We start from the raw sequence: 16318 nt of genomic DNA, 5'->3' as shown, positions 1-16318 counted from the left end.
CACGGCTGCAACCACGCCACAACACCTAGGCACGTCAGTCCACAACAGCTCCCGACCCGGTACAGTGCGACAGCATACTTGGTAGCTATGGGACGGCCATCGACTTGTGTCAACAACTTCAACAACTTCAATGTAAGATGAGGACCCACAGTCCAATATACTTTTAATTCTGTTTTACTCTATTGTGATGATATTTTGTCTTTTTAGTCCGTTGAATTTCATGATATAGACTTTACAACCTGATGATGAGAGCATTGTCTCTTGAAACGCGTTGTTAAAATATATGTATAAGAATCGCGGTTGAATGCTAACAGTGATAACCAGGAAATCATGTAATCCATCATCACATAGCAACTAATCCACAAATTTTCTTCCAAATTTCTGATGAAAACTATTTCAGGCCACTACTATCAAACTTGTGATTTAAATGGATAAATCTGATTGCTGTTTATGGATACTCTGAAGATCTGAGGTCAGACAAGATTGGTATGAGCTGCATGTGTAATTGCAATGCTCTTGATGAGCCTAATCAAGGAGATTCATGCTTCTTGATTCTCTTCCCCTGAGCAGCCCTTCAAAAGCCTCATCGCTTTGAGTTGCTCTTTGTTTGGCATGGAGACTCCTCCTTTTAATAATAGCAGTAGTGGAGTTTGTTGTCAAACATGGAGAGATTTAAAATAATTTTACTTAATAAGTAACCTCAACATAAATTTTGCTTTTGATCTTGTGGAGCAGAAGGTAACTAACTGGCTCTTGTTAAAATTTGCAACCCATCTTTGATCAGTGTAGCAAATTCTTCCTGATGGACTCCATAATCACCTAATAGTCTTATTCTGAGATAATCCTAGGATCAACTGCAAACAATCTTTTACTGGACTTGATACCAGTGCCTAGGTTGTTGATATATATGTCATAAACAATGATGGCTTCAGTGCATTATCTTTTAACATCCCTGTCAACATTTCCATTGTTACCATTTCTGGTATTCTATCAGAAGTATTAATGTTTGTGTACTCAGTCTCATCCAAGTTTAATTATTACCATCTGTTCAGGACCCAGTGTAGAAGTCTGTGACAAACATTATGAAACTGCTTTGAGTTCACATTATCTTTTGTTACGTGATGGATCCAGAACTGATGCAATCTGTTTATTGCTATGCAGATATGACAAAAATCATGAATATGCTGTATTGACTAATTTTACTTTGCACGAGGATATCATGTTCCACACAATTGTCTAAATATTATCAAAATCAAACAATGGAAAATCCAGGATGGAATGTAACAATACAAGAGAGGTAAAGTGGAGATGCTGAGTTGCAATAAGCACAACAACAAAAAATAATCATACAATTATAGCTTTTAGCCGTAATGGACTTTGTTAGCAGTAGACACACACACGCACACACACACACACACACACACACACACACACACACACTCATGCAAACACAACTTGCACACATGTCTGTAGTCTCAGTGAACTGAAATCACACTGAGAGCAGTCCATGATGGAAGTGGCAACTGGGTGGGGGTAAGGAGGAGGCTGGGGTGAGGAGGGGGAGGGATAGTATGATGGGAGTGGTGGACAGTGAAGTGTTCCAGTTTAGACAGAGGGCAGGAGAGAAGGTGTGGAGGGGAGAGGGGGTCAGTAGCGGAAAGGAGAGAAATAAAAAGAAATTAAAAGACTGGGTGTGGCAGTGAAATGATGGCTGTGTAGTGCTTGAATAAGAACAGGGAGGGGGCTGGATGGATGAGGATAGTGACTGACAAAGTTTGAAGCCAGGAGGGTTATGGGAACGTAGGATGTATTGCAGGGAAAGTTCCCACATGCGCAATTCATAAAAGCTGGTGTTGATAAGAAGGATCCATATGGCACAGGCTGTGAAGCAGTCATTGTGTGATCAGCAACAGTTTGTTGGTGGCCTTTCATGTGGACAGACAGCTTGTTGGTTGTCATCCCTAAGTATAATGCAATAAAAGACCATGGGTGGGATTATCCATGGTGGAGCAGTTCTCTTCAAGAGTTTTCTTCATCTTCATCTCAGCATAGAGAAAAACACCAATAAATCTGAAAAATAATTATGTAAACTTCGTTATACTATCACTGTACAGAAAGATATTAGTTGTGATGTTTGGTTTGTGGGGCACTCAACTGCGCAGTCATCAGTGCCCAGATATTAGTTGCATGTATACTGCCTAAATTCAACATATAAAAATTAGTACCATAGCTGTTACTTCAGTACTTATATTTAGTATTAATATTTAACAATGAGTGGCAGCTCCCTACATCTGTAATAGTAGAGGCATTTTTACAACGACCACAGCTACTTGCCAACAACTAACAAAAAAATGTTCAAATATGTGTGGAATCTTATGGGACTTAACTGCTAAGGTCATCAGTCCCTAAGCTTAGACACTACTTAACTTAAATTATCCTAAGGACAAACACACACACCCATGCCCGAAGGAGGACTGGAACCTCCACCGGGACCAGCCGCACAGTCCATGACTGCAGCGCCTTAGACCGCTCGGTTAATCCCACGCGGCAACAACTAACATGCATCTTCTATTATTGAATGTGGATAATCATACAAATTCTAGAAGCAACTGGTAATAATAATTCTATTGCAGGTTTCTTTTGAATTTCTGTGAATAGTAAATGATTACCTTAGCAGAATCTCATTGAAAGATCTCTCTCAAAATTAAGAGACATTCTAATCACTTGTTTTAGCACTCACTGGCACCCAAGTTAGTGACTAGACAGTCATGAATGGCACAGGAACATAAACAGAGGATAACAAATAAAAATGAGAAATGGTAACTTATTTTCAAACACCCTTTAACAAAGGGAAATAATTCTGGCACCACTATGAAGATGTAATGGCACTGAAATACAGCAGAAATCACTAAAATTGCGCAAGGCCTGAGGGAGTGATGGAATCTCTATCATATCCTACATAAAATATAGAGAGCACTTGAACAAAAATCTGTGCCTAGTAGTTGGAAGAACTTGCAGGCCACATCCATTTAAATGCAGTGTGGTAGAAGTGTTTCACAGAACTACCATTGACAGGATTTCAGAGTGATGCAAAAATTGGCAGCTTGCTGTAAATATGAGTAATGTGTGTTATTCACCATCTTTTGTAACTGTAATAAATGTCTTACTTAGATCATATGTGTTTTTCTTTGTTTAAAAACATTTTCAGTGGTTGCTGTTATGTTGTGTTTTTCCTTACAAATCTGTTTGCCAGTACTGTAAACAGTTCTTGTGTTTTAAATAAATAATTGAAATTTCGTATTGTTTAATAGAGTAATTTAAAACATGAGAACTGTTTATGATCTTGGAGAAAAGATTTGTACAGAAAACCACACTGTTACAGTGACCACTGAAGATGCTTGAAATTATATGAAACATGTATGGTATAAACAACACTTTTATACAGTCACAAAAGATGGTGCACTGGCTACCATACTTGTGTAACTGTGGTTGCTGAAAATAGGATTAAAAAAAAAGACAAATTTACTTTAAATGTTCAGAAATGAAAAACATTGTACTTGAAGTAATGCAAAAATGTAGTACCCTATGGCAACAATACTACAAGAGAAACACACACTATTAATTCACACAAGCAAGCACACCTCACACGCACGTGACCACCAACTCCGGCATCTTGAGCCAACATTCTGGGCTGAGCTGCCAGAGCTGGCAGTAATGTGTGCATGAAGTGTGTTTGTTTCAAGTATACATATATTTGTAATAAAGTCATGTTGGCCCTGATAAACATAGTATTATGCATTCTGATGTATTCCATAGTTTCATATGTTGTCCACCATATATTAACAGAACCGCCAGGGGGATGGTGCTAGTAGTGGTGACTGTAGTGGTAATGGATAGATTTCAGTTATTTTTGTGTGGCATGCATCATTACATTGCAATTGTTTGAGTGATGTGTAAGCAGTATACATTACACATGTTGTGCTGTCCTGAGTGAGAGTCTGATTTTATCATGTATACTGAAGAAATGAACTGATAAAATAATATTTCTGATAATGCTCTGACACATCTACATGTAGGTTCTCTTGATAATGTGCTGGTATGTAATGAAATGTTACAGTGTTAATGTTTACAGAAGAGCAATAATTCACAGCACTTTTATTCAAAATTAGTTGCCATTTAGAACACAGACCCACAGATGTACACAACTCAAATTGAATTTCATTGTAACTTATGGAAACTTGAAATTTTCTGTGTGTTTTGAATTGTTTATTTTGGAATAATATTTAAACTGTGTAAGTATATGCTGTATCATACATTCAAGAAACATTTGAACAAAGACAATGTTATATTTCCTATGAATATTATTATTTATGAATTATTTGTATCTCTCACATTCTGACACTGTTGGAGCATAAACTACAAATACATCCACTATTAAATTACAATATCTTAAATTACTTGCTGAACAAAATATACTTAAGAAATGGAACTGCATACGATTTTATACTATTTGTTTTCTTGTACGACTTACAGGTGCTGGACACGGTAATGAAGCCAACTACATGTTCCACTGGGGAGGAGGTGAGAATTTGCAACCAGGGTCTGAAGGAGCTATTACGAGGAGCAGGTTGATACAGATGTGGACAAATTTTGCTAGATATGGGTAAGTTAATACAAAGACGATGCAGCTTCACATTCCCAAATCCATATCATCAGTTGTGATCTAATATCAGCTCTGTGTTGAAAAGACAATTCCATGTGGTAAAAGTATTTGTTAACAGCTTGTGTTCACATGCACCTGTACCAGAAGTGACATACACTCTCTCTCTTTAGTATTCAATCGTGAGGCTAATTTGCAGCAATATGTCAACTGCCTCATATGTCTACATCCCTCTTCATTTCTATATATGTACGGCATTTCACATCATTCATAATCTACTGCATATATGGCATCCTTGGTCATCCCCAGTGATTTCTTTCTTTCATGGTTCCTCCTATTATTGTCCCAAAAATGCTATTGTGTCTTAAAACATGTCCTATGAGTTTCTCTCTTCTTAGAATGTGTCTCCACAGAGGTCTGGTTTTCTGTACTCTTCTCAACACCTCTTCATTTGTAACTCTGTGTCTCCAGCTGATCATCATTATTCTTCTGTACCACCAAATCTCCAAGGATACTAGTCATCTTTGCTCTTGTTTTCCTACTGTCCAAAAAAATGCTTTCATAATCCATTCCTTATTTCAGAATGATGTTCTCACTGGTGAATAAGTTCTTTCTTAAATTATAAGCAATTTTGTCCTTTCATATTCTGCTCACACTTCCTTTCTGGCTTCTACCATTCCCTATAATCCTGCTTCCCAAATAGGTAAAGTCTTGTAACATTTCTGGCTCCTCTCTTCCAGTTCATATTCTTAAAGGTTCATATTCTTCTTCAGCAGTGCATACCATTACTTTAGCCTTTTGCTTGTGACCTACATGTTGTTAACAGGTGGTGCCACCTATTTTGTGTGGCTGTTGACTCCTTTCTTATCTGGGAGTTATTTTTTGCCCTCTAACTTCAAATTATTGGCCAAAAGCTTTATGCTAGTGTGTGTAAGTGTCTTTTAATTGTGCCTGTCTGCAACTTAATGTGTCTTCTTTATGTTAAGTAGCAATCTTTCATTTTTAAATTTATCTTTTTCTTTGTTCTCATCATATAATGCACTTTTTAGTTGTGTAAAGCAGCTTCTGATGTCAATCACTGCATATCTTCTTTCTTTTATTTTTTCATGTAAGTACTTGTATCCACACTGGCTTCCTTAATTTTCGTATGATACTGGCTACAGAAAATCCTTTCCATTGTGCTGAAGACCTTCCCTAGAGGTTCTTTCATCTCCATGGCCACAGAAATACCATCTGCTTAATGCAGCGTGTCTATTTTCTGCCCATTAATTTTGATCCTAACCTCAACAGTTTCACAAATTCATCCATATCATCTGCATGTAAGTACTGAATATAAGAGAAAAAAAAGTACATCCCATGTCTCATATCTTTTCAATTTTTTGCTTCCTGTTCCTGAAGAAAATCTCTAATCACAGCCACTTCACTTCTACAGAAGCCCTGTATCACCAGCAGATCTTTGTAGTTTAGATCTGCTTTCTTTAGCACTCTGAAACTCTCTAGCTAGCAAGTCTAAACAGTCAGCATCTGAAATATAAGGTGCATGGCGTGAAAGTGATTTCAATAACAACAGCATTACTATGCTATTAAAATGTCACATTTGACCAGAAGCACCTTGTAATGTTTACTATGAATTACAATATTATGAGAAGGCAAATTGCTACACACCATATAACAGAGATGCTAAGTCACAGATAGCCACAATAAAAAGACTCTCACAATTACAGCTTTCAGCCGTTAAGGCCATTGTCAACAATAGACAAACATGTGTGAGCATGTGCACACACACACACACGCACACACACCATCGTCATCCTTCTGATGGATGCAAACCCTCCGTTATGAGATGAGCATCTGCAAGTTGAGGTACTACAGTGTTAACATTGTGACCCTGCCGTTCTACACGCCTTCATCTCTTCACTCGGTGAGATTCGAATCGCATCTCCATACATCGGTTCTTCTCCACATTTTGGCTCATCAGCTTTTTCTTGATCTGGCCATCAACCCACCTGACCACGCCTTCTGCAGAACTTTGTGATGGACCAACCACTTCCTGCTCCACCATCAACTTCATCGCTGGACAACATGAAGGATGAATCTCATCCAGCTCCTGGACCCCAGAACGTCCTTGAATATGACACAGACGCTACATCCCCCCCTCCCCCCAGGACTAATTACAAGTACTCCATACTGTGGGGGGGGGGGGGGGGGGTGACTGTGTGGCATTGTTGCATCAATATAAGTCATCAACCCTCAAATGGGGACTCTCTCTCCGCTCACAAATTCTTTCGGTGAAAAGTTTGAGATGATTAAATCTGTTTAAATGACTTTTTGCATATACACGTGTAGATGCTTGTACTTAAATATACATCTGAATCGAAATATATAGTGGAAGTGTTTGATTTCGGGATAGTAACCCATCGCCTTTCCACAGTGGTAAACATTACAAGGTTTGTTTCCTTGGTGCTTCTGGCCAGATGTGACATTTTAATAACATAATACTGTTATCATATTCAGAAGCACTGTCATGTTGTGCAATTTATACTTTAGATTATGACCATATGCATGGCATACATTTTTTTCAAAGAAACACCAATAATGCATTCACATTTGTTACTTTAGGCAACTACTATATTTGTATAACTATACAACCAATGTAGTTGTTTGATTTTCATATTTTAGTTCTCTTCTCTTGATTTAGTGGTGTGTTACTATATTTTAGATGCACTTGACAATGAGCAGTGCCCAAAACTAGAAGTGCAAAGAAAACACTTAAACATAGCTTGCTGGAATAATGCCTTTCCTCAAATTTATTATGGGTTTTGGGGACCACCCGGAAAAAAAGGTTAAAGAAATACTTAGAAATAGGCAGTATAATGTAACTGGATAGACAAACAATCTATTCACCAATCAGCAGCAGGAGAACACACGCGTATAAGGGTTAACAAAATTTCCGAGCTTTCAGGGCAATTGGTTCCTTCTTCTGGCAGAAGACTTGAGGGGGGAAAGGAAGGGGGATGAAGAAAAATGACTGGCAATGTTTGGAAAAGTTGCCCAGAATCCTGGGTCAGGTGAGACTTACTGAATGGAATGAAAAGAAAAGGCCTGGGGTTATAGGGGATGTTTCCGAACTCTGCCAATTTCCTAAACCTCACCAGTCCTTTCTCTTCATCCCTCTTCCTTCCCCTTCAGCTTTCTGCCATAAGAAGGAGCCACTGGCTTAACCATTATATGTGTGCGTGTTTTCCTGCCCGCTCTTGGTGAATAGATTTTTTTCTCTCTCCAAATTCATTATGTTTTCAAAAACTGAAAATTGATTATTTTTGTTGGTGTACTAGAAAGAGGCAACACTGATGAGTCACTGCGGAACTTAACTGAGTTCCTGATGTAGTCATCATTCCCTCAACCAACAAAGAGAAAAGCAAACACTGGTTTGACAGTGAATGCTACATAAGAAGATACTGGTCCTGGAAAAACTGAATGAGCAGGACAAGAAAAACTCAAAAATCCAAGATGCAGCAATATGGAACAATAACACAATATAGCACACTCTTGGGAAAAAAAAGAAATAATAATTCAGATCAAAAAAGAAGAATTACTACAGGAAGCAGAAACAAAGCCCTATAAATGTCTGGACACATGGAGAACAGAGATGACTCCAACTATCTCTATGACAGTATGAAAAAACTGCTTGATAAACCTGCTCCAGAAGAAGACCTCACATTATCAAATCAAGAGAATCATCTCCTTAAGTGAAAAGGAACAGATAGCAGAAGATGAAGTCTGGCAGACAACTGAAGGAAACAAATTCCATAAAGCAGATTGCTCAAACAATATCTTGTACAAGTTAACAAAAGAAGCAATGATATAAACTGTGAAACTCTGGATAGGTCCATAGAAGTGAATGGAAATAATTTTGACCCTCAACATTATGAAGAGATTCAACAGATAAAGTGCCAATGACCTCATCACAGTGGTAACACCAGTTCACATCAGGTCACCGAAGTTAAGCAATGTCAGGCTTCATTAGTACTTGGGAAACAAGAACTGAAAAGACCCAAAAGCTACAAATACCTATGAATTACACAGCAAGTGATAGGCAATACATTTTCCAAGTTCACTGAATACAGAGTATCAAGAGTGATGCAGACAACCTCTGAGATAAAGAAACTGAGTCTACCATCCATAAAAACTGTCCTGAGACTATTCAACATAAAGGCTGGGCCCTTTGCATAAGATAACATAGAAGTTATATGGAAACACCTAACATATTCAGATATCAAACTTTTAGAGGAAACCGAACCAGCCTATGTGACCCACCATGAATTGCTCTCCTGTGCCAACCTCTTCATCTCAGAGTAGCACTTCCAACTTAGGTCCTCAATTATTTGTTGAGTGCATTCCTAGTCTCTGCCTTCCTCTACAGTTTTTATTCTCTGCAGCTCCCTCTAGTACCATGGATGTTATTCCCTGATGTCTTAACAGATGTTCTATCATCCTGTCCCTTCAGTGTTTTCCACATATTCTTTTTCTCTCCAATTATGTTTAGAGCCTTCTCATTCCTTACCTTATCATCCTACCTAATTTTCATCATCTGTTTGTAGTACTCATCTGAAATGCTTTGATTCTCTTCCGTTCTGCTTTTCCTATGGTCAGTGTTTCACTAACATACAATGCTGTGCTCCAAACATACATTCTCAGAAATTTCTTTCTCAAATCAAGGCATATGTTGGACACTATTAGATTTCTCTTGGTCAGGAATGCCCTATTTGCCAGTACTAGTGTATTTTTTATGCCTTCCTTTCAGATTCATTGTATGTTATTTTCCTGCCTAATTAGGAGAAATCTTCTACTCCTGGCCACATTTCTGGTATTAAGTTTCTCATTCATCTCAATTCCGCTACTTCTCATTACTTTTGTCTTTCTTCAATTTTCTCTCAACTAATACTCTGACTCATTAGAGTGTTCATCCCATTCAACAGGTACCCAGTTCTTCTTCACTTCCACCAAGGATTATATGGTCATCAGCAAGTCTTGTCATTGATATCCTTTAAACTTCAATTACAATTCTATTCTTCCATCTTTCTTTTATTTCCATCATTGCTTCTTCAGTGTATAGGTTGAACAGTAGGGGAGGAAGGCTACATCTCTCTTTTACGCCCTTTTTAATATGGGAACCCTGGTTTTGGTCTTCCACTCTTATTGTTCCCTCTTAGCTCTTGTACATGTTGTACGAGGGTTGTTTTTTTAAGTAAGGGCCATTTTTATTTTTAAAAAAAGATACAAATACTTTTGTAAAAAAAACTTTTATTTTCTGATTCTACACACTTTTACCTATTTTTCTACATAGTTGCCTTGTTTATTTAAGCACTTGTCATACCGTACAACTAAGTTTTTAATTCCCTCTTCAAAGAATTCGGCTGCCTGCTCAGACAGCCAAGAGTTCACGGCCGCTTTCACTTCATCGTCGTCATTGAAGCACTGCCCACCAAGATGGTGTTTCAGGTACCGGAAAAGGTGAAAATCACTAGGAGCAAGGTCGGGGCTGTATGGTGCATGGTCCAAAACTTCCCAGCCAAAAGAATCAATCAAATCCTGAGTCTTTTGAGAGGTGTGAGGCCTAGCGTTATCATGCAGGAGCAAAACTCCTTTTGTCTGCATGCCGCGCCTTTTGTTTCGAATTGCTCTGCGGAGCTTCTTTAGAGTTGCACAGTAGGCATCTGAGTTGATTGTCATTCCTCGTGGCATAAAGTCCACTAGCAAAACACCGCACTGATCCCAGAACACAGTTGCCATAATCTTGCGCTTTGACAGCGTCTGTTTGGCTTTGACCTTGACGGGTGAGGTTGTGTGTCGCCATTCCATCGATTGTCGCTTGCTTTCGGGAGTGATATGGGATACCCATGTTTCATCTCCAGTGACAATTTGACTCAACATGTCATCCCCTTCTTCCTCATAACGAATCAAAAAGTCCAATGAAGTGGCAAATCTCTTCCCTTTGTGGTCCTCTGAGAGGAGTCTGGGTACCCACCGAGAACACAGTTTCTTAAAGTTTAGGTTTTCAGACACAATTTTGTACAAAACCGATCTTGAAACTTGTGGAAATTCCAAAGAAAGAGTGGATATTGTGAATCTTCTGCCCTCACGAATCTTTGTTTCGACTGCAGCCACCAAATCATCAGTGATCACAGAGGGCTGTCCTGAGCGTTCTTCATCATGGACATTTTGACGGCCATTTTTAAACTCTCTAACCCATGACGCACTTTACCTTCACTCATTGCATTCAAGACATAAACTTCTGTTAACTGACAATGAATTTCTGCAGCTGATAGGCTTCTCGCGGTCAAAAAACATATCACTGACCGTATCTCACACGCGGTGGGCGATTCAATAATCGTAAACATTATAAAGTAGCACAGCGATGCGTACACGTCAGCTACAGAGCTGCAACTTGCATCAGTGTGAATGGGAAGGATGCCGGCAAGTGGCGCGGTGGCTTGTTGCGGCGTCCGCGCGAACTACAGGACTATACGCGCGAACTGCCCTTACTTAAAAAACAACCCTCGTATATTACCCACCTCTCCCTATAACTTACTCTTATTTTCCTCAGACTCTTGAACATCTTGCATCATTTGACATTCTCAAATGCTTTTTCTGGGTCAATAAATCCTATGAATGTGTCTTGATTTTTCTTTAGTTGTGTTTCCATTACCAGCCACAATGTCAGAAATGCCTCTCTCCGGTGACTTTACCTTTCCTAAAGTCAAACTGATAATCATCTAACATATCCTCAATTTTCTTTTCCATTCTTCTCTATATTATTCTTGTCAACACATCTACATCTATATCTACATGATTACTCTGCTATTCACAATAAAGTGCCAGAGGGTTCAATGAACCACCTTCATGCTGTCTCTCTATTGTTCCACTCTCGAATAGCACACGGGAAAAACGAGCACCTAAATTTTTCTGTGCGAGACCTGATCTCTCTTATTTTATCATGATAATCATTTCTCCCTATGTAGGTGGGTGCCAACAGAATGTTTTTGCAATTGGAGGAGTGATTGAAATTTCATGAGAAAACACTTTTGTTTTAATGATTGCCACTCCAATTCACATATCATGTCTGTGACACTATCTCCCCTATTTCGCAATAACACAAAACAAGCTGCCCTTCTCTGTACTTTTTCAATGTCATCTGTCACTCCCACCTGATGTGGGTCCCACACTGCACAGCAATACTCCAGAACAGGGCAGACAAGCATAGTGTAAGCAGTCGCTTTGGTAGACCTGTTACACCTTCTAAGTGTTCTGCCAGTGAATCACAATCTTTGGTTTGCTCTTCCCACAATATTATCTATGTGATCTTCCCAATTTAGGTTATTTGTAATTGTAATCCCTAAGTATTTAGTTGAATTTACAGCCTTCAGATTTGTGTAACTTATCATGTAATTGAAATTTAGCTGATTTCTTTTAGTACTCATGTGAATAACTTAACACTTTTCTTTATTCAGGGTCAATTGCCACTTTTTGCACCGTACAGGTATCTTACCTAAATCATTTTGTAATTTGTTTTGATCATCTGATGACTTTATAAGATGGTAAATGACAGCATCATCTGCAAACAATCTAAGACGGCTACTCAGATTGTCTCCTATGTTGTTACTATAGATCAGGAACATTAGAGGGCCTATAACACTTCCTTGGGAATGCCAGTTATTGCTTCTGTTTTACTCGATGACTTTCCATCTATTACTACAAACTGTGACCTTTCTGACAGGAAATCACGAATTCACTTGCTCAACTGAGGCGATACTCCGTAGGCACGCAGTTTGGTTAGAAGACGCTTGTGAGGAATGGTGTCGAAACCCTTCTGGAAATCTAATAACATGGAATCAATTTGACATCCCCTGTCAATAGCACTTAGTATTTCATGAGTATAAACAGCTAGTTGTGTTTCACGAGAACAATATTTTCTGAATCCATGCTGACTATATGTCAATAAATCATTTTCTTCGAGGTACTTCATAATGTCTGAATACAGTATACGTTCTAAAACCCTATTGCAAATTGATGTTAGTGGTCCAGACTTTACGTATGGATCTTTCCATGAGCGAATGGTTGTGTATAATTGCCTAAATATGGGGCTATTTTATCAGCATACTCTGAGAGGGACCTGACTGGTATACAATCTGGACCTGAGGCCTTGCCTTTATTAAGTGATTTAAGCTGCTTTGTTGCACTGACGATATCTACTTCTATGTTTCTCATCTTGGCGGTTGTTCTTGATTGGAATTCAGGAATACTTACTTCATCATCTTTGGTGAAGGAGTTTCGAAAAACCATGTTTAATAACTCTGCTTTAGTGGTACTGTCATCAGTGACTTCACCATTGTTATCGGGCAGTGAAGGTATTGATTGCGTCTTGCCACTGGTGTGTTTTATGTACGACCAGAATCTCTTTGGGTTTTCTGCCAGATTTTGTGACAGAATTTCATTGTGGAAATTATTAAAAAGAAGGACGTGCTATATTTTGAACTTCTGTAAAACTTTGCCAATCTTGGGGATTTGGCGTTCTTTTAAATTTGGCATGCTTTTTTCGTTGCTTCTGCAACAATGATCTGACCCGTTTTGTGTACCATGGGTGATCAGTACCATCACTGATTAATTTATGTGCCTAACATTGGAGCTCCCAACTGCTAGCAAACCCACCCTCTGTGAATGCTTAGACCTTGCAGGCCGAGAAGCTTCCTGTGGAACAGGGTGGACAACTGCATCTGGCTCAGACACATCGTCAGCCACAGATAACACCCGAAACCTGTTCATCAAATGAACTGGGGAGGCCCTACAATCGGCCCCTCAGAAAATTTTTCGCTGCCTTCCAGACTTCAGATTGATCTCCCACAAGACCACGGGTGAGGTGTCAACCTCAGTGCAGGCAGTATACATGGAGGTCTCAGCAGTGGACCGATCAGAGGACATGTGGGACGTGCTCGATGTCCCTCGCATCCCCGCATCAGATCCCCCACAGTGACGCCCCTTGGCAGCAGCCTCAAGCTGTGTGATGGAATCCAACGCAGCCTGAAGCTGTGAGCGAAGGGTCGTCAGCTCTTTTCGCATCTGTTCACAACAACAATAATTCCTATCCATTACAGCAGTTGCTCCTGTTTGAAGTTCGTAAAAATATGTAACAATCAAATGGTGTACTCGCCTTATTAGTAGTAGGAACTAGCGTTGCGCTCTCACTGACGGTCTAACTGACACTGAGTTAGATGCATTAGCTATTAAGCTGATTGTGCAGTAGTTCTTGCATTTCTCAGCTCTTGCAATTTTCAGAACTGTGTGGATGAATTTTTCCAAAAGCAGATTGTGTATCACCAGACTCATACATTCTACACATCTAAATTGCACTCTTATTGTTACCATCCTTGTTTTTAACTTAACTGAAAGCTGTTTTGACTGTGCTGTATGCTGAGGCAGTACTTATGACAATCATTTAAATTTCATTTTTCATGCAGCCAGTTTATCTTTAGCTTCCCTGCACTTCCTGTTTATTTAATTCCTAAGTGACTTGTATTCATGCATTCTGAATTTCCCTGAACATTTTGGTACTTCTATTTTTGATTGATCAACTGAAGTATTTCTTCTTTTATCCATGGTTTCTTGGCAGCTACCTTCTTTGTATCTGTGTTTCTCTTTCCAGCTTCTGTGTCTGCCCTTCTTAGAGATGTGCTTTTCTCTTCAACTTCCTACTGAGCTGTTCCTTACAGCAGTATCTATAGCCTTAGTTAGAGAAATTCTCAGTGTATCTCTTCATTCCCTAGTACTTCTGTTTTCCACTTCTTTTCATATTGATTCTTCCTGATTAGTCTCTTAAACTTCAGCCTACTCTTAATAACTGCTGAATTGTGATCTGAGTCTATATCTGCTCATAGCTATGCCTTCAATCCAGTGTCTGGTTTTGGAATCTCTGCCTGACCACGGTGTAATCTAACTGAATATTCCTGTACCTCCAGACCTTTCCCAAGTGTACTCCATCCTCTTCTGAGTCTGTTGTTATTACTAGCTGAAATTTATTGCAGAGCTCAGTTAGTCTTTCACCTCTCTCATTCCTAGTACCAAGCTGATATTCTCCCACAACCATTTCTTCCACTCATTCCCCTACAAATGCATTCCAGTCCCCCATGACTATTAGACTTTTGTCTCCCTTTATGTACTGAATTATCCATTCAGTATCCTCATATAGTTTCTCTATCTCTTCATTTTCAGCATACATCACTGTGTATACCTGAACTGTCATTGTCAGTATTGGTTTCTTGTCAGTCCCAATGAGAACAAGTCTATCACTAAACTGTTCATGGCAACACACTCTCTGTCCTCCTTCCTATCCATAATGAATCCTAACTCCCATTATATCATTTTCTGCTGGTGTTGATATTGTCCTATACTCACCCGACCAGAAATCTTTGTTTTCTTTTCATTTCACTTCACTAGCACCTGCTGTATCTAGATTGAGCCTTTGTATTTCTGTTTCCAGATTTTATAGCTTCTCTACTACGTTCAAACTTCTGACATCCCGTGCCCCAATTCATACAATGTTACTCTTTCACTGGCTATTCAATCTTTTTGTCATGGTCACCTCCCCCTTGGCGGTCCCCACCTGGGGATCTGAATGGGGGACTATTCCTTTTGCCAATGGAGGGATCATCATGACACTTTTCCAATTACTGGCCACAAGTCCTGTGGATACACATTTTATGTCTTTAATGTAGTGGTTTCCAATGCCTTCTGCAGCCTCATGCCATTGATCATTGGTGATTCTTCCACTCTCTTTGGCGATATTGTTGGCAGAATGAGGGTAACTTCATATGCTGGAAATCTTCAGCCACCAATTCTGATTACTTTTAAGCAAAATTTAAGTGGTGGCAGGGTTTGAAACCAGGACGAAGGACATTTTGATTACTATTCAAAGACACTACCCATAGACCACTATCTTAAAATTTATGCAAACCAGAATAACCTACATCTTGGTTGTTGCAAGCTACTTCATTCAAAATTGGATGACAGCCAACAGCCTGATATCAAAAACACAATGCACAGGACTTCTGGAAGACTGGTAGACAAAACCAAGATACATATATCGTGGAATCCTCGACACCCTATCAGCAACAGACAACCAATGGAAGGAAGTCAACCTTTGAGATAGAGAAACATAGTCTACTGTCCATAAGAACTGTACTGCAACTGTAAATACAAAAAACTGCAATGAGTTACTTTTCTGAATAGTTATTTATTATTCCATGAACGTGTTTTCAGACCTTTTCAGTTTCATCTTCAGATGGTTTTCTGGAAGTTACATCACTATTTCTAGCTTAATGCTGGGTGCTGGCTTTGTGACAAGAAGATGGAACACACTTTAATTTAGTAAATTTGGCATTCATATTGACAGGCAAACAATAGTCATGGAGATACATTAAAGCATGTTCCATCTTCTTGTCACAGAGCCAGCACCCAGCATTAGCTAGAAATAGTGATGTAACTTCCAGATAACCATCTGAAGATGAACCTGAAAAGGTGTGAAAACTGGTTCATAGAATAATAAATAATCATTCAAAAAGTGTCTGGTTGCAGTTTTATGTATTTACAATCAATTAACAGCCA

At 39.0% G+C, this 16318-nt stretch overlaps 1 protein-coding gene across 1 annotated transcript in view; it reads left to right on the top strand.

Annotated features, from left to right (window-relative positions):
• The window catches only part of LOC124547582 (esterase FE4-like), a 108793-nt gene extending 100380 nt beyond the window's left edge, over window positions 1-8413 (top strand). Inside the window, exons 10-11 of the mRNA XM_047125119.1 lie at window positions 4534-4663; window positions 8308-8413. Coding sequence (XP_046981075.1) covers window positions 4534-4663; window positions 8308-8413 — 236 coding nt within the window. The remainder of the gene's footprint in view (window positions 1-4533; window positions 4664-8307) is intronic.
• Window positions 8414-16318: the final 7905 nt, after the last annotated feature.

This window comes from Schistocerca americana, chromosome 1 (genome assembly GCF_021461395.2).
Source record: "Schistocerca americana isolate TAMUIC-IGC-003095 chromosome 1, iqSchAmer2.1, whole genome shotgun sequence".
Taxonomy (NCBI): Eukaryota; Metazoa; Arthropoda; class Insecta; order Orthoptera; family Acrididae; genus Schistocerca; species Schistocerca americana.
Note: the sequence above shows the minus strand (reverse complement) of the source record. Positions and strands in the feature narration are given on the sequence as shown.